This window comes from Phodopus roborovskii, unplaced genomic scaffold, assembly GCF_943737965.1.
Source record: "Phodopus roborovskii unplaced genomic scaffold, PHOROB, whole genome shotgun sequence".
Lineage (NCBI taxonomy): Eukaryota > Metazoa > Chordata > Mammalia > Rodentia > Cricetidae > Phodopus > Phodopus roborovskii.
In genome coordinates, this window is record NW_026126511.1 from 43,556,561 (window position 1) to 43,577,137 (window position 20,577).

The 20,577-nt window shown below is 50.0% G+C and overlaps 3 protein-coding genes across 3 annotated transcripts in view; 1 reads left to right on the forward strand and 2 right to left on the reverse strand.

The window, feature by feature from the left end:
- Reep4 (receptor accessory protein 4) overlaps nucleotides 1–20,577 on the reverse strand; it is an 816,909-nt gene that overhangs the window by 352,300 nt on the left and 444,032 nt on the right. The gene's annotated exons all lie outside the window — the stretch shown is intronic.
- Ccar2 (cell cycle and apoptosis regulator 2) lies at nucleotides 68–15,093 on the forward strand. The gene is made up of 21 exons (XM_051195421.1): nucleotides 68–210; nucleotides 1,057–1,147; nucleotides 1,336–1,427; nucleotides 1,851–1,942; nucleotides 2,143–2,257; nucleotides 2,423–2,552; nucleotides 2,734–2,830; nucleotides 7,096–7,215; nucleotides 9,425–9,647; nucleotides 9,720–9,833; nucleotides 10,156–10,319; nucleotides 10,715–10,886; nucleotides 11,103–11,334; nucleotides 11,428–11,642; nucleotides 12,250–12,394; nucleotides 12,724–12,806; nucleotides 13,152–13,298; nucleotides 13,411–13,522; nucleotides 13,607–13,795; nucleotides 13,916–14,121; nucleotides 14,312–15,093. Exons 2-21 carry the CDS (start codon nucleotides 1,090–1,092, stop codon nucleotides 14,354–14,356), a joined length of 2,751 nt encoding a protein of 916 aa, XP_051051378.1. The 5' UTR covers nucleotides 68–210; nucleotides 1,057–1,089; the 3' UTR covers nucleotides 14,357–15,093.
- Bin3 (bridging integrator 3) overlaps nucleotides 15,297–20,577 on the reverse strand; it is a 38,731-nt gene continuing 33,450 nt past the window's right edge. Inside the window, exons 7-9 of the mRNA XM_051195445.1 lie at nucleotides 18,649–18,790; nucleotides 18,366–18,500; nucleotides 15,297–16,134 (exon numbers count right to left, since the gene is read on the reverse strand). Coding sequence (XP_051051402.1) covers nucleotides 15,988–16,134; nucleotides 18,366–18,500; nucleotides 18,649–18,790 — 424 coding nt within the window. The 3' untranslated portion in view covers nucleotides 15,297–15,987. The remainder of the gene's footprint in view (nucleotides 16,135–18,365; nucleotides 18,501–18,648; nucleotides 18,791–20,577) is intronic.

The following is a 20,577-nucleotide window of genomic DNA, read 5'->3' on the forward strand; positions in this document are numbered from 1 at the left end:
ACTTCCGTTCCACAGTTGGAGCGGGATGGCTGGCTGGCGTGGGGGGAAGGGAGAGGTCGATGGAGAAGAGGGAGGTACCATATCCGGGAGAGTGGCAGCTTCCGACCAGTGGTCGCTCTTCCGGAGAGGCGTTTCCGGTGGTGGTGGCAGCAGCGGCTGCGGTGGTTCCGGGTGTCTTTGTCCCCCTGGTGTCGTGGCCCTGGCCCGCAGGTGGGTTTGGGGCCTCCTGCTGAGCCTCTGCCTCTCCGTCTCTCTCGGGTGGCGAGGCTGTAGGGGTCCGATCTGCGAAGATGTGCCAGTCTCCGAAAGAGCCGAGCCCCCCTCCGGACTGCAAGCTCCGTCTCCCTGGCAACGGCCTCGGCCCTGGGGGCGGGCGGGAGGAGGAGAAACCTCGCGCCGTGGTCCTCCCACGGTGGCCTCTCGGTGGCTCGGCCCGGAAGGCTCTGCGCAGGCGGCTGCAGAGGCCGGAGCCGAGGGTCGGGACCTAGGAGGAGGGAGCGGCTGGCAGGCCCCTTGGCGAGGCAGGCTGGACAGCTCCCTTCCCACCAGCCGGTCGGAGAGGACGGGCGGGCTTCCGGGGAGAGGGCCCGCATCATCTCTCGCTACTCGCACCTCCATTTTTTCCGGGCCCTGCGTGGAGTGTTTTGGCGGATGTTTTTGAATGAATGAATGTCATCGGAGCTCTTCCAGCCCCTCACTCCGCCAGCCTCTAAGGGTGCCAATGGCATAGTGAAAGGAGTGCTAAGTTGTTGGGAGACTTGGGTGTGAGTCCTGCTCTGTCACTACCTGGTTTTGTGGCCTTGGGCAAGTCTCCTGATATCAAAGCTCCAGTTTCGTTGTCTGTAAACCAGCATGTCACTAGCGCCTACCATTAGGTTATTGTGAGATCAAACTGGAGTAATGTAATTACCCATTTCATTTCCTCTACATCCTCTCCATTCCTCCATTTTAGGACCCACCTCCTCACCTTAAAAGCTTTACTTCATTAACATTTTTTCAGGTAATAGATGTAAGTTTTCCATTTGAGCTGTTAATGTCTTTCTTTTTTGATTGAAGGTTTCCCAAGACCTTGAAAGGACAGCATTCCCAATGTCCCAGTTTAAGCGCCAGAGGATCAACCCACTTCCAGGGGGACGAAACTTCTCAGGTGCTTACCTTCCTTAATCGTCTGCACTTTGGACTCAGTTTCCAAAAATTTGCTTCTTGGGTGTTTCCCTGAATGTCTGAGGAGCTGGTTGGAGCCACTTTGACCTCTGGGTTTACAGGATCCTCTGCTGTCACTAAGGCTTAGGGTGGTAGGGTTCAGTTTCTGGAGGCTGCTTCTCTGTCTCCTAGGCTCGGCTTCAACATCTCTTTTGGGTCCTCCTCCTGGTTTGCTTACTCCTCCTGTGGCCACAGACCTGTCCCAAAATGCAAGGCACCTTCAGGTACGTCGGGTCCCCTTTCCAGTGAGTTTCTGCTTGGGGCCACCCTAGTGTGTTTGGATATCTGGTGTGTGATGCTTCTTGTGTTACAGGGGTCATCATCCCTGGGTTTTTTGTTTGTTTTTGTTTCCTGGTAGTGAACCAGTGTTGGGGAACTTAGGCATCTTTTAGACTGGGGAGTTTTTAGTATCTGGGCCCTAGAGAGATCTCCTGGTGCCTTTTGGGATTAAAGAACTGAACATTCCAGAAGCATGAAAGTGAAGAATTGGCTTCTCCCCTCTTCATAGATGGGTTGTGTCCACTATGTGAGGTTTCCTGTAACACCATGAGCCAGGGCCCTCATGCCTAGAGAAGAGGCCCTAGTGGCAGAGCCTGACGTTGTCCCTGTGGCTTCCTTTGCTTTTGACCTGCTGTCCCCTCTTGCAGGGTGGGGAGAAACAGCGGGTCTTCACTGGCATTGTTACCAGCTTGCACGACTACTTTGGGGTGGTAGACGAAGAAGTCTTTTTTCAGCTAAGGTAGGCTTGAGGCTCATCTTTACTGGGAGTGGTTGTTGGATTCAGTCCTGTCTCCATGCTGGCGGGTCCGCTCTTTAGGGCCATTGCTTTGTTATTTTACTGCAAGGTGAGAAATCTCGATGGGAAGGGCTTCCTGGGGCAGTCAGGGTAGCTTTTACCAGGGCCCTCCTGATGGGGCCTCCTGGTTTGTGTGCTGGCAGTGTGGTGAAGGGCCGGCTACCCCAGCTGGGCGAGAAGGTGCTGGTGAAAGCTGCATATAACCCAGGCCAGGCAGTGCCCTGGAATGCTGTCAAGGTGCAGACACTCTCCAATCAGGTATTTATCTCTCTTAGCATGTGCACTGAAAAGGGGTGGGAGAGAGGAGGGCCCTGTACCCTGACTTCCGGGCATAACCCTTTCTCCTTTTGAGGGGATGGGATGTCTGTCTTTCCATGGTATCAAGGCTGGGGTCCCCTGAACTTCGTGGCTATTTTCTTTCAGCCCTTACTGAAGTCTCCAGCACCCCCCCTTCTGCATGTGGCAGCTCTGGGCCAGAAGCAAGGGATCCTGGGAGCTCAACCCCAGTTAATCTTTCAGCCTCACCGAATTCCCCCGCTTTTCCCTCAGAAGCGTGAGTACAGGTGGCATGCATGTTGGGGTGTGGCTTTGTGGGGTACTTTTGAGGGAAGGACTTTTTACTTTAACATAGATGCTCTCAGGACAGAAGGGGGTACATCTGGACCCAGGAAGAGGAGGAGGAAGTTGCATGGGGCTTTAGGGCTTTTGAATCACTGGCCATTTCCTTTCTTCAGCTCTGAGTCTCTTCCAGACATCCCACACACTTCATCTGAGCCACCTGAACAGATTTCCTGCTCGGGGTCCTCATGGAAGACTGGACCAGAGCCGAAGGTAAGAGGATGATCAGGCTCGATAGTTCATTTCATTCCCCTCTCAGAGCCATGGTCCACGTTTGACAACTGTTGACACTAACATCTTTTTCTGTGCATAGATAGAGCCTAATAGTCCCTTTTCTTTGAAAGGCAGACACACATGCAACAACAGTTTACACTACCTCAGCAAAGCTGAGATTTAGTAAGTTTGTATTTCAAAATGTCACTTTGTTTTCATGGTTTTGCTTGCCTGCCTAGTGCTGGGTATTATTCTACATCCATGTGCTGGGCTCGCAGGTGACACTACCTAGCTTGCTTATGCATTTTTTTTTTTTTTTTTTTGTATTAGTATTTTGGGTGTGAGATTGCGTGTTTTCCTATGAATTTGTATTGAGGTGTGGACAGGTGTATGTAGAGCCAGGAGGCTGATGGTCAGCATACTCTGTTGGTTTTTGCTTGTGTTAGAGACTGTCTCACTGGAGCTTGCCATTTTGGCTAGGCTGACTGACTAGCAAGGTCTAGAGATCCTCCTGTCTGCCCCTTTCCAGTGCTGGAATTACAGACCATGTCACCACACCCAGCTTTGACTTGGGTTTTGGGAATCCTCATGTGTAGCAAGGGCCTTTACCCACTGAGCCATTGCCTTGGCTCCAGATACTTAAAAAAATAATTTCCCTTTTGTTTCCAGTCTTTAACATAGAGATACAAGAATTGTTACAAGAATTGTTACAGGAAAATAGTAACATCAAAGAAAGGAATGTTGCAGAATGTTTTAGTTCCTAATTTAACATGGCTTCTTTGAAGTATATTTTGTGTAACAGTGCTTTGCAACACAAGCTGCAGCATATTCCAAAGTTCAGGCTTTGTCTTGGGTGCATAGCTTTCTTGATCTTATTATGGAGTAAGGATGGTTGATTCAGGCCCTTGAGATGTCCTGTGGTCCTTTACCATCTGCAAGTTTGGGGAGTTTCCAGAAGCATGCTCAGTGTGTTTTAAGTTCACATCTCCTTTTTGTTTTACTGTCCTTGAGCAGCTTCTTATAATAGAATATTCAATATATGCAAAGGAAATGGAAAGAGAAAATGAATCTTCAAGTTATTACCCGATTTCAACAAGTAGTATTATCTGCCCTTTTTATATCTATTTTACCTTTATCTCCTTGTTGCCTTGCTATGTGTTTTAATAAAAATCTTAAAGTGAAACTGAGTTAGATTGAAGTGTCAGAATCTTGACATTTGTTTGTTTGTTTTCAAGACAGAGTTTCACTGTGTTTAGACCTAGTGGTCCTGGGACTTGCTCTGTAGATCAAGCTGGCCTCAAACTCATAGAGATCTGCCTTCCTCTGCCTCCTGAATGCTGGGACTAAAGGCGTGTGCCACCACCACCTGGAATTTGACTACACATTTTTGATCTCGTAGTACCTTTTCCTCAGTAAGATCATTGTACAAAGTCCCCTCATGCTGTGATTTTCTTTGAAATAAGGTGGTACAGGAAGGATACCACCCTGTTTCCCACATGCTGGTAAGAGCTAAAAAGCAGTCCGTGGCAAACACTTGGAATAAGCATGGCATAACCGAGGAAACTGAGGGGAGGAAATGTAGCCAGTCCCCATGTGGAAGCTGGCATTTGTTCTCTGGGAAAAGCTGCTGTGGAGCCTATGCAGCTTTGTCTAGGATTGTTCACATCATCTCCACTACTGAAACTCTTTGTTCCCTTCTCCATCTCCAGACTTGTATGTGGCTTGCACCTATCAGCTTGTCTAGTGCACCTTCCTGGTCTTCAGTTTGCAAGGACCTTCCCTTTCGCCATTGTGTGAGCTTATGAAAGCCTTTAGTACAGGATGGTAGTGTGGACTTTGAGGGTTTGTATGACCTGGTTGGAAACCGATGACTGCGGGCTTGCTGCTTTCAGTTTAAATTCCAGCGGTGTGCTGGCGATTGACTGCCAGGCCCTGGTGCACCACCTGCAGGGTATTACCTGCCAAGGTGCTTCAGGGTTACAGCTTTTGGAGAAGGAGGTATCATCCTGGGAGAGGGCTCTACTGCCTGTCAGAAGTGCGAATGTGCCAAGTAGGAAGAGGGGCAGCAGGAATTAGTCACTGAGGAAAACTGCCAATTTATAAAGGATCTGACCATATGGTTGGTTTGCCTGGAAGCCTGGCTTTATGTTAAACTCTCAGCTCTGGGATGCAGGGAATAATGTGGCCACTGGACTTCTCTAATGAGCATTTGAGGGCCAGACAGGCCAGAATTCTGCAGCTTCCACCACTAACATATTTCCTGTTGTCTCTGTAGTCACAGATGGTTAGGGGTTCAAGGCCTGCCCAAGTTACATAAAACCTTATCTCAGAACCAAAGAAAAACAGACTAGTAGCACTGAGGTACAGGCCTAGCCTTTGAAGCTTTCTTATTGTTGACAGGGAGGTATTAGAGAGTTGGGAAGTGATCTTTGCATAGGGAAATGGTTCCTGTTTCATCTTTCTGGAATCCTTTTAGTTTCTGTGTACAAGTGTATTGTCTATGATTTTCATCTCAGAGTTCAAGGTATTTGTGTGTAGCTATTTTCCCAAATCTAGCATGCTCATCTTTAAGTTAATTCTTTCACACTTCTCAAATAACTAAAATGCACGTTGATTACATCCTCCCATTAGCTTCTCTGCCTTGAACCCTTTCTTCCCATTATTATTATAATTTTTTTTTTGGAATATCTCAAATTTTCTCTGGCAGTTTCATATATGTTTACAATGTATCACAAGCATACTGCTTACGGGTGTGGGATCATCCACTAGAGCATGGGCAACCTACTGGGGAGCTTTACCCCCATAGAAAACTAACTCTATCCTGATTCTACTTTTATAGCTTTCTTTGGCTTATTACATTACTTAGGGTTGCTTACATTTCATGGGTGGGTTATTTACTTGAGCAAGTGCCCCTTCCTAGTGCCTACAGCACTGAGAACTAGAACTCTTGAAGCACCATCTTTGTGACTGCCTTAGTGACTGAATCATTACTGTAGCCACTAAATTCAGTTGTCGGGGGGATGCATGTACTCCATTGCATGGCTTGGTATTTTTGCATAATAGTGCACCCCTCCCACTTTCTTGGGATAGTTTCTCAAGGATGGAATTACTGGAGCAATAGTGCACCCCCCCTTTTATGTAATTAAAAATATTTTTATTATTAAAAAAATTAGTTGGGTGTTATCATGCCACTTTTAATTCCGGCACTTGGGAGGCAGAGGCAAGTGGATCTCTGTGAGTTTGAGGCCAGCCTGATCTACAGAGCTAGTTCTAGGACACCCTGGACCAAAGAAAGAAACCCAGAGTTGAAAAACAAAAATAAAATAATTTTAAGTCAGGGGTGATGGTACATACTCTTATTCCCAACATCTGGGAGGCACAGACTAGAGGATTGATGGCCATGAGTTCAAGGCTAGCCTGGGCTACAGAGTAAGTTTGAGAGAAGCCTGGGCTACAGAGTAGAAGAATGTCTTAAAAATCCTAAAACATGGCTTGGAGAGATGGCTCAGCAGGGAAACCCACCAGCCACCAAACCTGATGACCTGAATTTGATCCCTGGAACCCAAATAGTTGGAGAGAACCAATTTTAACATGTGTATTGTGGCATGCTTGTGTGTGCATACACATAAAACATAATAAGAACCCTAAAACACAGAGCCTACAGGTGCTCAACAGGTAAAGGTCCTAGAGCATGTCTCTAGCCCCAGTATTTAAACTATTAAAAATTTCCCATTCATTTATTTGAGTTTTTATGTGTAGAGATCAGACACCTTGCAGAGATTGGGTCTTTCTTCCTACTGTGGGGGTTTTGGTATCAAATTTAGGTCACCAAGCTCCTCGGTAAGTACCCTTACCTGCTGAACCATCTCTTTGGTTTGCTCTTCATTATTTTAAATCTGTTCCTTTTTTTCTTAAAATTGTAGCCTTTTCATACCTATTTTAATGTCTCACATATTTGCTAGCATGGCTTCTTCTTGTATGTGTGGTGCTGGACTTGAACCCAGGGCCTCCACAGGTTAAGCAAATTTTCTACCACTGAGTTAGCCACTACTTGTATTCATTTCTTTCTTTTGTTTTTTTTTGTTTTTGGTTTTTCAAGATAGGGTTTCTTTGTGTAACTCTGACTGTCCTGGAACTCACTCTATGTAGACCAGGCTGGTTGTATTTACTTCTTAATTTTGATTCAGGTATTTTCTAGTTCTTTATGTACTGAATACATGTGTCACAATATGGTTTCTTATTTCTGGTGATGGATCAACCTCCAGTGATGACTATGACTCAAAGAAACGCAAACAGCGGGCTGGTGGAGAGCCTTGGGGTGCTAAGAAACCTCGGCATGACCTGCCTCCTTACCGGGTTCATCTCACTCCTTATACTGTGGACAGGTGAGTGAAGGCTGGGAAAGGCCCTTAGCGCTGCACAATCGATGGTTTCTAGCGTAAATGAGATGTGGTCTGTTAGGGTGCATGAGAAACGTGTAGTCCAGTGGTCTCTTCTAAAACTAACCAACCAAGCAACTCATGGGAACCTGCCGCACAGGGCTCGCTGCTCCGTTCTTCACTTCATGCATCTTCAAGCAGGTTCTGGGTTAATGCATATTAGTCAGTCTTGTTCATGTGTGTCTGCACATTTGTTCATGTGTGTGGGTGCTTATACATTTTGGATGCATGGGTGGAGGCCAGAGCACAACTTCAGATATCATTCCTCAGGTCCTATCTAGCGGTTTGTTTTTGGACACAGGGTCACTTACTGGCTTGGGACTTCCCCTCCACGCAGGCTCAGTTGTTCTGGAGCTGCCTGTTCCCCTCTTCAGCACTGGTATTGCAGAAGTGAGCCACCATGCCAGCATTTTTTTTTTTTTTTTTTTTTTTTTTTTTTTTTTTAATTAAAGACACATACTGCCATACATGGCCTGGTTTTCAACTTTGGTAGCTACCACCAATTCTCTTTCAGAGGCTGTACCCACTTACACTGTCACCATCGTGTGCTTGTACCCTGTGCCTCTGCCAACACTGTTTTCATACACCTTTTCTTTGTTTTGTTGTTTTTGAAGACAGGGTTTCTCTGTGTAACAACATGGGCTGTCCTGGAGCTCTCTCTGTAGAATAGGCCTGCCTCGAACTCAGAGACCTGCTGCTTCTGCCTCCTAAGAGCTGGGATTAAGGATGTGGGCCACCACAGCCCAGCCTTCATATAACTTTCCTTATAATTTCACTGATGAAAAGTGATGTTCTCATTTGCATTTCTTTTTTCTTTGTCTTTGTTTTTTTATTTTTTTCCCTCTAGACAGGGTTTCTCTGTGTAACCCTGGCTATCCTGGAATTCTCTTTGTAGACCAGGCTGGGCTTGAGCTCACAGATCTATCTGTCTCTGCCTCCCAAGTGCTGGGATTAAAGACATGGGCCACCACCACTTGACTTTCATTTGCATTTCTAATTAGAAGTGAGTTTGACACTCTTTAAAACAAAAGTTTTACATTTATTTATAACTTTTCGTGTGTGTTCATTGTGTGGCTCCTGAGTAGAGGTCAGAGGGTCGAGGGACTGAACTCAGGTGGCAGGTTTGGTCTTTCCCTGTCCAGTCATCTTGCAGGAACCTCTTCACAGGCTTTGATGTTGCATGTGTTTATTTTTCTGGGACAGACTTGTCAGGTTTCACCAGTTTTTTCCTAGGCAGGTAAGCTTTTTGTTACTACTTAGTGAATTGTTGATTAAGACCATGACCATGTCTTTAAACAACTGAGCGATGGCTCAGTGGTTAAGTGTCCATACTCTTCTTCTAGAGGACATGAGTTTAGCTCTCAGCATCCATGTGAGACAATTCACAACTGCCTGCAGCTCCAGCTGTAGAGGACTCTGATGCCTCTGGTCTCTGCGGAAGCCTGCACAGATGTGCACTTACCTATACACAAATACACATAATTAAAATAAATCCTTAAAAAATAAAAGATCATGATCATCTCTGTATCATGCATTGTGATTTTTTTTCCCCTTCCTTTCCCAATTTGACTTCTTTGCTATAGGAAATTTATGAATCAAGCAGTCATGTGGGGTTTATCCTCACCACTGGGGAGCCGCCTTATTAGGGTCTTTATTTCTCAAACAGAATAAAGTGCTATTGTAGTCTTTGCAGTTTCATTCATTCATTCATTCATTCATTCATTGTGTCGATGTATCACAGGGTGGCATACATGCCTGCCAGCCCATAATGTGAGTCAGAGGACATCTTGTGAAGTTGGTTCTCTCCTTCCACCTTTCCATGGGTTTCAAGGATTAACAGGCTTGCACAGCACATGCCTTAATCCACTGTAAACCATTCTGTTGGCCCTGCAGTTTTGTTAAAAATGTTTTTAAATGTTTATGTGTATGAGTGTTTGCCTACATGTATGCAAGTGTACCACATGCATGCTTGGTGCTCATGGAGATCAGAAGAGGGGGGTCAGATTCCCTGGAATTGGAATTAAAGAGAGTTGTGAGCTGCCCGGCAGGTTTTGAGAGCCAAACCCACTGTAAGAAGAGCAGGTGCTCTAATCTCTGAGCTGTCTCTTTAATTCTGCGTGTTTGCTCAGTGGGTTCCCTTGCTGTCTTCCTGCAGTCCTGTCTGTGACTTCCTAGAACTCCAGCGACGTTACCGCAGCCTCCTGGTCCCCTCGGATTTTCTTTCCGTTCACTTGAGTTGGCTGTCAGCCTTCCCTCTGAGCCAGCCCTTTTCCCTCCACCACCCAAGTCGGATTCAGGTCTCTTCAGAGAAGGAGGCAGCTCCAGACACTGGTGCTGAGCCCAGCCCTGCGGACAGTGACCCCACTTACAGTTCCAAGGTCAGTTGCCTGGGCTCCTGTGACCATCCCCATGCTGGGACAGTGTGGCTGAGCACCTTGTCCTCTGCATAGGTGCTGCTCCTCTCCTCCCCGGGCCTGGAGGAGTTCTATCGTTGCTGCATGCTGTTTGTGGATGACATGGCTGAGCCCCGGGAGACGCCAGAGCATCCTTTGAAGCAGCTAAAGGTAAGAGCTGGCTTACAGGAAGCAAGATGTGCTGGCTGGTCTGTTTGCCACTATTTTTTTTAGCAGCTAGGCTCCGGAACATTAACGCAGAAACTCGGTGTTTCAGAGCTGAAGGGCCCCTCACTTCATACACGAGGATAATATAGTTCAGAGATGCCCCCTCCAAAGAGGAGTCAGGTGGCTGGTTTGAGTGAATGGCTTTAGAGCCCCAGGTGGTGGCCTTAACTACTCCTTACTGTCTGTCTAAAATCCTGATGGGCAGTAGCCGTGCCTCACTATGGGAGACCCAGGCCATGTCTCGTTATCCCCAATCTCTCTGCAGTTTTTGCTGGGCCGGAAAGAAGAAGAGGCAGTGCTGGTTGGGGGTGAGTGGTCTCCTTCCCTGGATGGCCTCGACCCCCAGGCAGACCCGCAGGTGCTGGTGCGCACAGCCATCCGCTGTGCACAAGCCCAGACTGGCATTGACTTGAGCACCTGCACCAAATGGTGAGTGGCCTTCCCCATGTGGCCAGCTCGCTGTGGGGTGTCAGGAATCTGGCTTCTGCCCTCTGGGTTCTCTCCTGCCAAAGCTCATGCCTGCCCACCCCTAACTGCTTATAGATGACTGAGAGCCTGGGGCCTCGAGCGCTGATGGCAGCTCACCCCCAAGCCACGCCCAATACTCCCGAATGCCCTAGTGCTCCTATGTGCTGTCTGCTTACTACGTCTCCTTGTTGCCTAACCACTGAGGCTTTGGCGTATGGCTTTATGTTTGTACTCATGGCTTGGCATGAAGCATGTGAGCATGGAGTGCTGATTGGAAACAGAGGTACTTGTCTGTGAGTGGGACACCCTTGACTCTGTCACAACTGGGGACTTTCTTTTCCTTTTGCTGTGAACAGGTGGCGATTTGCTGAGTTTCAGTACTTACAGCCAGGGCCGCCCCGGCGGTTACACACAGTAGTGGTATACCTGCCAGACGTGTGGACCATCATGCCCACTTTGGAGGAGTGGGAGGCACTGTGCCAGCAGAAAGCCACAGAGGCACCGACCCAACCCCAGGAGGCATTGGGGGTAAGGCTGGGCCTTAGGAAAATTCAGGAAAGCTGGGGATGGTGGCACAAGCCTCTAATTGTAGCTCTGGGGAGGTGAAGGCAGGAAGATCCAGAGTTCAGGTGTTATCATCTTTATAGTGAATTTGAAGTTAGCCTAGGCTACATGAGCTCCTATCTCAAAAGTAGGCGCCTTGACTTCAGGGCCCTGAAGGTCACACTTGAGCTATTGTCATAGGAAGCAGAGCCTACTGAACAGGCCCCTGATCCGGCAGAGCAAGCAGACACTTCTAAACAGAACATGGAGACTTCGGAGGCCACCACACAGCAAGACGTGGACACTGATGTTCCAGAGGCCCCTCCGCCTCCTCTAGAGCCTGCTGTGATGGCACATCCTGGCTGTGTCAACCTGTCTCTCCATGGGATTCTGGAGGATCGGAGGCCAAAAGAAAGGATCTCTTTTGAGGCAAGTGCAGGAGGGAGGCCGTGAGTGTGATGGCAGGATAACGGCACCCTCATCTTTTCCCTGATGCCATGGTCTCTGCACCTCTTCCAACAGGTAGTGGTGCTGGCTGAGCTGTTCCTAGAGATGCTGCAGAGGGATTTTGGCTATAGGATTTATAAGATGCTGCTGAGCCTTCCAGAAAAAGTTGTATCTCCCCCTGAACCTGAGAAGGAGGAGGCAACCAAGGAGGATGTGGTCAAAGAGGAAGTGGTAAAGGTGTCCAAGGATGAGGTACAGAATGAGGGCACAGCTGCCGAGTCAGACAACCCACTGGTGAGTACTGTTCTCAGCCCCGGGTGGCCTGAGGGCCACACAGTGTAGCCTAGTGTGATTCGAGTCCTCATGTGTGTTAGGCATTGGTCTGGGTACTTTTCATGTCCAGTTGCATTGCTCCTTTATGGTACCCATTCTTTGAAAGTTGGGGGTGGGTTGGCGCTGAGGAAGGTGAAACCCTGCATGCGGCCACTGAGCTAGAAAGTGGTGGTACACCCAGAGTGAGTGAAGTGGGCCAGAAGAGGGAGGGAGGAATGCCTGATAAGTCATGGAAGCATAGAAATGCCAGGCAGACTGCTTAGGAGTTGGGATTGGCTGATGGTTAGGTGGACAAACTGGTCTTTAACCATTTCTAAAATGTAGCTTGGCTTCTTGTTCAAATATTGTCATGTACACATAATTGCTTCCATAACTAAGGCTGACTCCTGAGAAATACCCCAGGGGTCTAGATATACCCCTGTGATCTGAATCCTGGCATGGTTCAATACCCATGAGCACATGGTGGACCACATAGTACCCAGCATACAGCTGATGCCTGAGTATTAGCAACTGCTACTGTTAGTATGAGAGTCCTGCCCCTCCTCATCACCTTGGTCTGCTTCTCTAGAAGGAAGATGGGCTTCTGCCCAAACGGCCCTCTTCAGGGGGAGAAGAGGAGGAGAAGCCCCGGGGCGAGGCAGCTGAGGACCTCTGTGAGATGGCCTTGGACCCAGACCTGCTGCTTCTGAGGGATGACGGAGAGGAGGAGTTTGGTGTGTCTGGAGGCAGTGGCTCTCTGGGGCTGGCTGTGGTAGTTTCCTCTTAGGCAGTGGTTCTCAGCCTTCCCAATTCTGTGGCCCTTAAATACAGTTCCTCATGTTGTGGTGATCCCCAACCATAAAATTATGTTCATTATTACTTCATAACCAGTTTTGCTATCGTTATAAATTGTAAACATCTGTGCTTTCTAATGGTCCTAGGCGACCCCTGTGAAAGGGTCGTTCAACCCCCTAAAGGGGTTGTTACCCACAGGTTGAGAACCACTGCTCTTAGGAGTGTAGACCATCGTCCTTGCTACATGTTGAACTTGGGATTTCTGTAGCAGGAGCAAAGCTGGAGGAAACGGAGGTTCGCTCTGTGGCCTCAAACCAGTCAGAGATGGAATATTCATCTCTTCAGGACATGGTGAGACCCTGTCTCCTTCTGTACCTTGGTGCTGGGAAGTTTGGCCCTTCCTGGGTGAGGGATGACTACCAGTGACCCCTTCCCTACACAAGAGACCAACCATGGTTCTTGACTCATGGGAGGGTACTTCACTCTCCCTGTCAGGGTGGGTCAGAGAGGGATCCGATGAGAGGACATACCACGTTCTTCTGGAAATAGGCCCACAGAAGCCTGGAGCCCTGCTCTCCAGTTATAAGGTCTACCTGTTGCTGCCAGCCCAGTCCCTGGCTGTGAGAGGCTGCTTATGTACTGTGCCTTTAGCCTCGAGAACCGTTTGTAAAGCCTGTTTCTCTGCTTTCTTTGCAGCCTAAGGAGCTGGATCCCTCAGCTGTGCTCCCCCTGGACTGCCTTCTGGCGTTTGTGTTTTTTGATGCCAACTGGTGTGGCTACTTGCACCGGCGAGACTTGGAGCGGGTCCTCCTCACACTGGGGATCCGGCTCAGTGCTGAGCAGGTAGTTTCTGCCCCACCTGCCCTTCTGGAGGGCCTTTCCGGAGCTCTTGCTGGCTTCTGGTCCCCCTGAGGCAAGTGTGTGGCCAGTAGGTGTCCCGCTGTGTATTTTATAGGCCAAGCAGCTGGTTAGTAGAGTGGTGACGCAGAGCATCTGCCAGTACCGGAGTCTTCAGTATAGCCGTACCGAGGTGCTGGGTGACGGGCTTCCGGAAGAGACGCTCTTTGGTATGTCTTGAGCTCTGTGGTCTGTAGGGAGTGGGGCCTCCATGGTGGGCTACTCTCTTCTAAGATCATGGATGCCTCCTCTAGGAAACCTGGATCTACTGCCCCCTCCAGGGAAGAGCACAAAGCCAGGGGTTGCTACCACAGAGCACAAAGGCCTGGTGCCCCACAATGGCAGCCTCATCAATGTGGGGAGTCTGTTACAGCGTGCCGAGCAGCAAGACAGCGGCCGCCTATACCTGGAGAACAAGATTCACACACTGGAACTGAAGCTTGGTGAGTGTAGGGCAGATGTCACAGGGACCGAGGGGACACTACTCCTCAGGCTTGGGCGTTGGTTTCATGCTCCAGTTGACTGAGCAGAGCCTTCCGGCCTTGTCCTCACCTACCTTTCAGAGGAGAGCCATAACCGTTTCTCAGCCACTGAAGTGACGAATAAGACACTGGCAGCAGAGATGCAGGAGTTGCGGACCCGGCTGCTGGAGGCAGAGGAGACAGCCCGGACAGCGGAACGACAGAAGAACCAGCTTCAGCGGCAGCTCCAGGATTTCCGCAGGCGCCTGACCCCATTGCACCTTGAGATGCAGCGGATGGTTGAAAAGGTAGGATGGCTAAAGGGTTGTCATAGTTCCCCTTTGGTTCAGGGCAGAGCTAGTTTATGCATGGAGAGGCCTGGGAGATAGCTGGCCCCCATCCACTGGGATGTTGGAGACTCTAGCTCCCAGCGCTCTGTACTCTAGTGGCAGGATGTGAGAAGCCTCATCCTCACTGTTGCTACATGTGCTCACACAGGCTGACAGCTGGGTAGAGAAAGAGGAGCCAGCACCTAGCAACTGAGTGGCTGTCTAGTGAGGTCGGCGATGGAGCCTGATGACATCAGAGCCTTTTTGGTACCAGAAAGCAGCTGGAGCAGGGCCTGGGAGCCACAGCAGAGGTGGCTGAGTTTTGTGCTCGGCCTCTGCAGGGGTGATCAAGCTATCAGAATGGGGTTTGTGCTATGTGGATGGATGAATAAGGAACCCCAGTTCCAGCTACAACTAAATCCAACATCTTTTGCACCCCTAGAATGTCATTTTGCCCTCAACCTTGGAATTTCTCCCAGGGCCCTTGTAGTCTTGTGCTGTCTCCTGTCCTCGTCCACTTTAGAGCAAGACGGGAGGAAAAGGCTTTTCCAGCCCAGAATAAGGTCTAATGCCAACAAATGCAAGGGATGGGTATGGAGCCTGGCACAGCCAAGAATGTCCTTCTTCTAGACGGCACGAATCCTGTAGGCTCCAGTATCCCTTAGGTGGTGGAGCCCATGCTAGGAAGCACTTGTGTTGGGTCAAGGTTGCCAATAGAACACTGTGTTCCAGCCTCCCCCAACTTGCCAGAAGAACCAGCACTTCTTTCTCTAGCTCTTGTGTTCAGAATGTGGTATTGGCTCAGGCCCAGCCCTCTTCCGTTTCCCATAATTCTTGCCTCTTTCCATGATCCGTGGTTTCAGTTTGACTTTGTATATAAAGTTGTTTGTTTGTTGGTTTTTTTTTTTTTTTGGCTTTTTGTTTTTTAAATAAACCAAAGTCAAAAACAAACCAAGTGTGTTTTTGTAGCTCTCCTCTTTTTCCAAGCTGCCTGTGCTCTCCCTGCTTGCCAATCCTCGGTTCTCTCCAGAAGGCTCTAGAAGGCAGGCAGTGAGCTACCACAGGTTGTGACTGAATGAATGAAGGCCCTCTGCCAAGTTGGCAGGGTTCTGGCAGAGTTGTGGTACTCTTCCATGATATCAGTTACAGCACACTAATGTTTTACTGGAAACTTTACTTGAAAATAAAATTTGAACAACACAGGTGAGATGTAAGCCTTGCTTTGGGGCCTACGGGTCAATGTGTGACAGACATTCTGTATAATGGAGAGCTAGAAACAGAGTCCATGTGCCAGGGAAAGTGAAATACCCGGGGCTTGTCCCTAGCTGGACCTGCAGGGGACCAGCTTTGGTCTTGTTGCTATGAGGGGCCCACTGCAGCAGAGGGACCGGAGTTCTGTTCCCCAGGGCACCACATCTCACCCAACAGTCTGAAGAGTCACGAGGGGAGGGGATGGTAGGTTCATTCCCTAGAGTAGTCCTCTGGAGGTAGTCAGAGCTAAGGTCCCCAAGTTCCACAGGAAGCCCAGATCCTTCTAAAGGCCGAAGCTCCTGCTGGCCTGACACTGTAGCACATTCTGGACGGTTCTGGGAGTAAAAAGGCCCCTGGGGTTTTTCTACACTGCTTACTAGCATTGGGTAGGGGACACAACAGCCTGTGAGGATCCCAGTATCAGGCTCAAGGACATGGAGACATTTAAGTCTGAGGACTGGCAAGGTAGCATAGTGGCCACCTGTATCCAACTGGCAAGCCATTGGGAGGTCCATGAATCCATGCCTGCTAGCAAAGACTATAGAGATGTCATCTGTATCCCAAGGAGTCTGAGGACTCCTGACGGACAAGGGCTCAGTCATCAGCCACGATGGAGAGGGCTCGGAGCTCACTTAGCTTGGCCTCATTTTCCCGTTCTCGCTGCTCATCTGAGTGGCCTGGTTGGTCAAGCTGCTGGGTGAGGTCTCCAAAGATCTTATGCATTTCTGAGTAGTATACAACCTGAGGGGGCAGGAGGCAAGAGTTGTAGGCAGGAACTGGGTTTCAGTTCTACACAGCATCCACTCAGTGAGGCTGCCAGGAAGTACAAGCAGGGCTGGATTCTGGGTCTATGGGTTGCTTCTTGATGAAGGGGGAGGCCACGGGGGTTCTCATTTGCCCCATCACCATCTCCCAGCTCTCACCCTATCACCTGGCAGCCTAGGGATGGGTGAATCACAGCTGAGGTTTTGGGGAACATCTACTGTAGAGAAGTTTGTAGTTGGGAGTCAGTAGTTCCTTGGGGGATGGGGTTGTCAAGGAACTGCTCCCCTTTAAACCCCTGGTTCCCCAAACATCCAGGATGGAAAGGGGGCTGTGCCAAGGGCAGGCCTGGGTTTACTGCTTTCCTAAGCTGGGAGAAGCCAGGGGCTTTTGGTCATAGAAAAACAAAAACCAAAACAAACAAATAGACAAAACCCAAAAGACATGGCAGACATTGGTTCCCCAAGCCTGGAGAGCTGGTTCTAGAAGTCGAGGGAGGTGACAGCTTCCCAGACTCTACGCTTTCCCACTTTTACTCATTATCACATCCAGGTTAAGTTGCCTAGAAGGAAAGCACCAGTGATGTGGTGTGAGTGACAGGGTGAGAGGTTGGAGGTGGGTCCAAGAGTAGAGGAGTTTCTCCAGATGGTAGACAATGACTTCTACAGAGGTCAGAGGCCATTTCTGCCTCAGTTTCCACTTCCTAACATGACAGTGAACACTCATCAAAGCGTTCCACACCCTGTTCTTCAAGCACCAGGATTCTCCTTCCATTTGAGAAGCTGGAAGCCCGGGAGGGTGGCTGTGCGGCAAGGGCCAGTGGGAAGTGGTGTTCTCCAGAAACCACAGCTGGGTTCCACTGGGCCAAGTGCTGGGGGACCCCAATTTCTTGCCTGGGCCACACTGCCTGGTGAGTCACCGGGATGCTCACTTCTCTAGTGACTAATACAGCAGCAGCCGGGTGAGGAGGATGCTGGCACAGGGGAGGTGGTAAACAACCCTGGATATCCTGTTGCTTGGTTACAGGGTAACCCATTGCCTCGGCACCCTGCAGCCTCTTTGATGGATCTGGGGTGGGGACGGTGGACACAGGTCACTGGAAGCAGAAGCAGGTGTCATGGCAAGGGAGGGCAGGCTAACATCTCCCCTCTAAATTCTCTCCTCATGCAAACAAAGGGTGCAACAGCTGGAAGCGGCCCTGGCTTGCAGGGGCAGCAGTAGAACACCCCCCACTTTTGCTGTCTCAGTCTCTCTCACTCCCTGGGGAGCGCCAGACTGAAAAACAGGGGCACAGCACGTCGTAGGCTCCAGTACAAACCTTGCCTGGGGTTCTTGATGTCAAGCATTCTAGCCCAGGGCTTTGGGTGTATTTCGAAAAGGAATAGAAGTGTGGATCAGGCTTCACTCAGGGAATTTGTGATTGAGGAAGCAACAAGAAAATCATGTCCACTGGAGGGCACCAGAGGCCCAGGTAAGACAAGCAGGGCACAGGTCCCGAATGGAAGCCAGCACCTGCGTGTGATCAGCTGTGGGGAGTCCGTGTGGAGGAGACCCTGTTCTTGGCTTCAGTACCACTGTCTCCCCCACCGGCACAGTGGGGGAACAATCCTAGCTAAAATTTGCCTGAAGATGAATGGGGAGGGGAGGGCAGGAGCTGCATCCCATCCCAGTTGGGCCTTCCATCCCAGTGGCAGGAGACACTGGGCCCTGGCCTAGGTCCTACTCTCTGGCTGCCACTCCCATACCAGCTTGCACTCTATTGTCTTTCCACCAGGGGGAGCATTATACCTCCTGGCCAGCATCTCAGAGCTGGTCCAGGACCCCTCCCTAGGAAACTCAGGGCTCCTGTGGACAGACTCTTGCTAATGGCAGTCTCCTGTTGGGTCCTCAGACATTCACTCTACTGGTCTCCCAACCACCTCTGCAAAACACTTGCCCAGTTAAAGATGCAGCCTGGGCTCTTGCTGCTTGAATGTAGGAAGAACTCAAGGGGTAAAGGGTTAAACCAAAAGAAATCTTGTCCACCACAGGGCTGGGATTAAATGGATTTGGTAATGGAGGATGCCCAAGAGAAATTCCAGCACAGTATCAGTTCTGGGCACCAGGGCTCACTGGGGTACCACATAAATTCCCATCGTGCCTGGGGCGGGGAGGTGCTGCTGTCTGGGTTCCTACAAAGATTATTTCCCAAGAGAAGAGCCTCTCCTCACCTGTGCCCGGATCAGGGACTCGAAGCTGGGCTGGAAGTAGTCAAGTCGGCTGCCATAGAACCTTGGCATCTCATCCAGGAGTTGTTTGTTCTTGGCCTCAAAGTCTTCCCGTACAGGCCGCAGCTCTTCTCGGGCCTGGGGAACAAGACGCTGGTGTCAGGGCTGTCACCGAAGGGGGCACGGTGCGGGGATAACTAGTGTCCTAGTGTCCTGGGTCTCAAGGCAATGGCTGCTGTTTACCCTGTGACTTCGGTGCCCCCCTCCCGCCTTCTCCCCTCCGTACCTGGTGGAGCTTGGCCAGCACTGGGCCAGTCTTCTCCTTTTCCTCGTACTTCTCCACCTTGGCCTGGAGCCTCCTGTAGTCCTGCAGGGCCTGCTCCCGCCGTTTCACTGCCATGTTGAGGCTCGGGAATACGCTGCCAAACCTGTTGGGCACAGCCTGGTTGGAAACAGGCTTGTCATGTGCGGGTGTACTCGACAGTCACCACTTACTCAAAAACACAATGACATGCCTACTATGTGCCAGATCCACAAGGGCTCTGAAGCCGTGGGATGACACGGAGAACAGCGGACAGCACTAAGGGCTCTCCCTAGACCCCAATGGTGGGCTGTGAGCGAGAACGCTCCTTGTCCTGTGGCTGTCTCCCTACACAGCCTGAGCCCCAGCATAGAGAATGGCAGGGCTGGGGTATTCCTGAATGTACTAAAAAACAAAACAAAATAAGCAAATGGGCGGCCAAGGCCACAATCAGGTAGCAACAGCCCAGAAAGAACCATTAGTGTCCAAGTTTGCCTACCACATTGCAGTGCCACTGACGGGTGACAAAAAATAAAATAAAATAAAAGAGAGAACCCAGCTAAGGGGTCCTTCACACTGTGGAGAAACAAATGCTGTGGTCCTCCCACTAAAAGAACAGGGGGAAAAAAACCACATTTTAGGAAGATGGCTTCCTACCCAACATGACTGAAAAGGAGCATGACATGACCACTCAGAGCAGAGGGCTGGCCATTCAGAGAGGGCTGAACCCCAAATGCTTTGGCATTTGAGTAACTATCATCACTAGGCCCACCTTTCCCCCACCAAGGGCCATTGTGTCTTGAACGGCCCAGGAAAGAGCAAACATTCTTCTTGACACAGAGGAAGGTTGGAGGAGAGGCAACCTTGTAAGCAGGTGAGAAAAAGCAGGTGTGCAAAGCCTGGAAGGGCTGTGGCTGACCTAGGTGATGTACAAGGCTTTCCTGCCATACCACAAAGTGCCCACTGTGCCAGCCAGGAGCTCTGACAGCCTGCTATGTTACGAAGAAGCAACCAAGAGATTCAATGCCTCTGGTTACTCAGGCGGAGAGACACAATTGGTGACCCGGGACCAGAAGAGTCAATTTATCCAGGAAGAGTCCAGAGAGGGTGACAAAGCAGGCAGACAAAGTCAGGGGGATGGGGATCTTCTCACTGGGACCCCAGTCAGTGGCTGAGGCCAGAGAGAGCATGTGAATGCTTAGGGCAGGTTCCAACCCCACAGGAGGCACCATTCCCAACCTCTGCTTCTCGCAGGACATGATCATGAATTCAGTATGTAAAGCCTCAAGTCAGGGACACATAGATGGCAGTAACGAATACTCCTGCTGGAGAACAGAGAATGTAAACCTGGCCAGGCATCAGGGTGCCCCGTATAAGCAACACACTCAGGGAACAGATCACCGTGAAACAAAGGGCTTCCTCAAAGGCCACTGAAACCAGTCCTGTGACCTAACCTTCTAAGCAGGCTCACTTTGCCAAAAACACTAATGGGCCAAGGCTATCAGAATTTCTCTGAAGATGCAGCCATAGGGCCTTCTGTAGGGTAATCAAACCAAGACTTGACAGGTGCTTTAACAGTGAGAAGACATGAACCCACAGGGCTTTGTGCAACATGGATGTGGGGACCAGGCACCACCGGGAGGAGCCAGTCACATCGCCTAGGTCAAGGCAGCTGTGCCTGGACATTCAGCTGCTCTGAAGCCCCTCTCCCTTCCTGGGCAGCTGAGCAGTGTGTGGCTCAAGGGAACAGGTGCCCCGGGCCTGAGAACCTACCACCCTGCCCCTCCCTCTATCCCAGGAGAACAAAGTGCCCCAGCAGCTGATCCGGTTGTCAGAAGCAGCTTGCTGCTTGGGTGGCCCCAGGGCTAGGGTCAGAGACAGGGCAAGAATGAGGGGCAGACAGGAGGCAGAGGT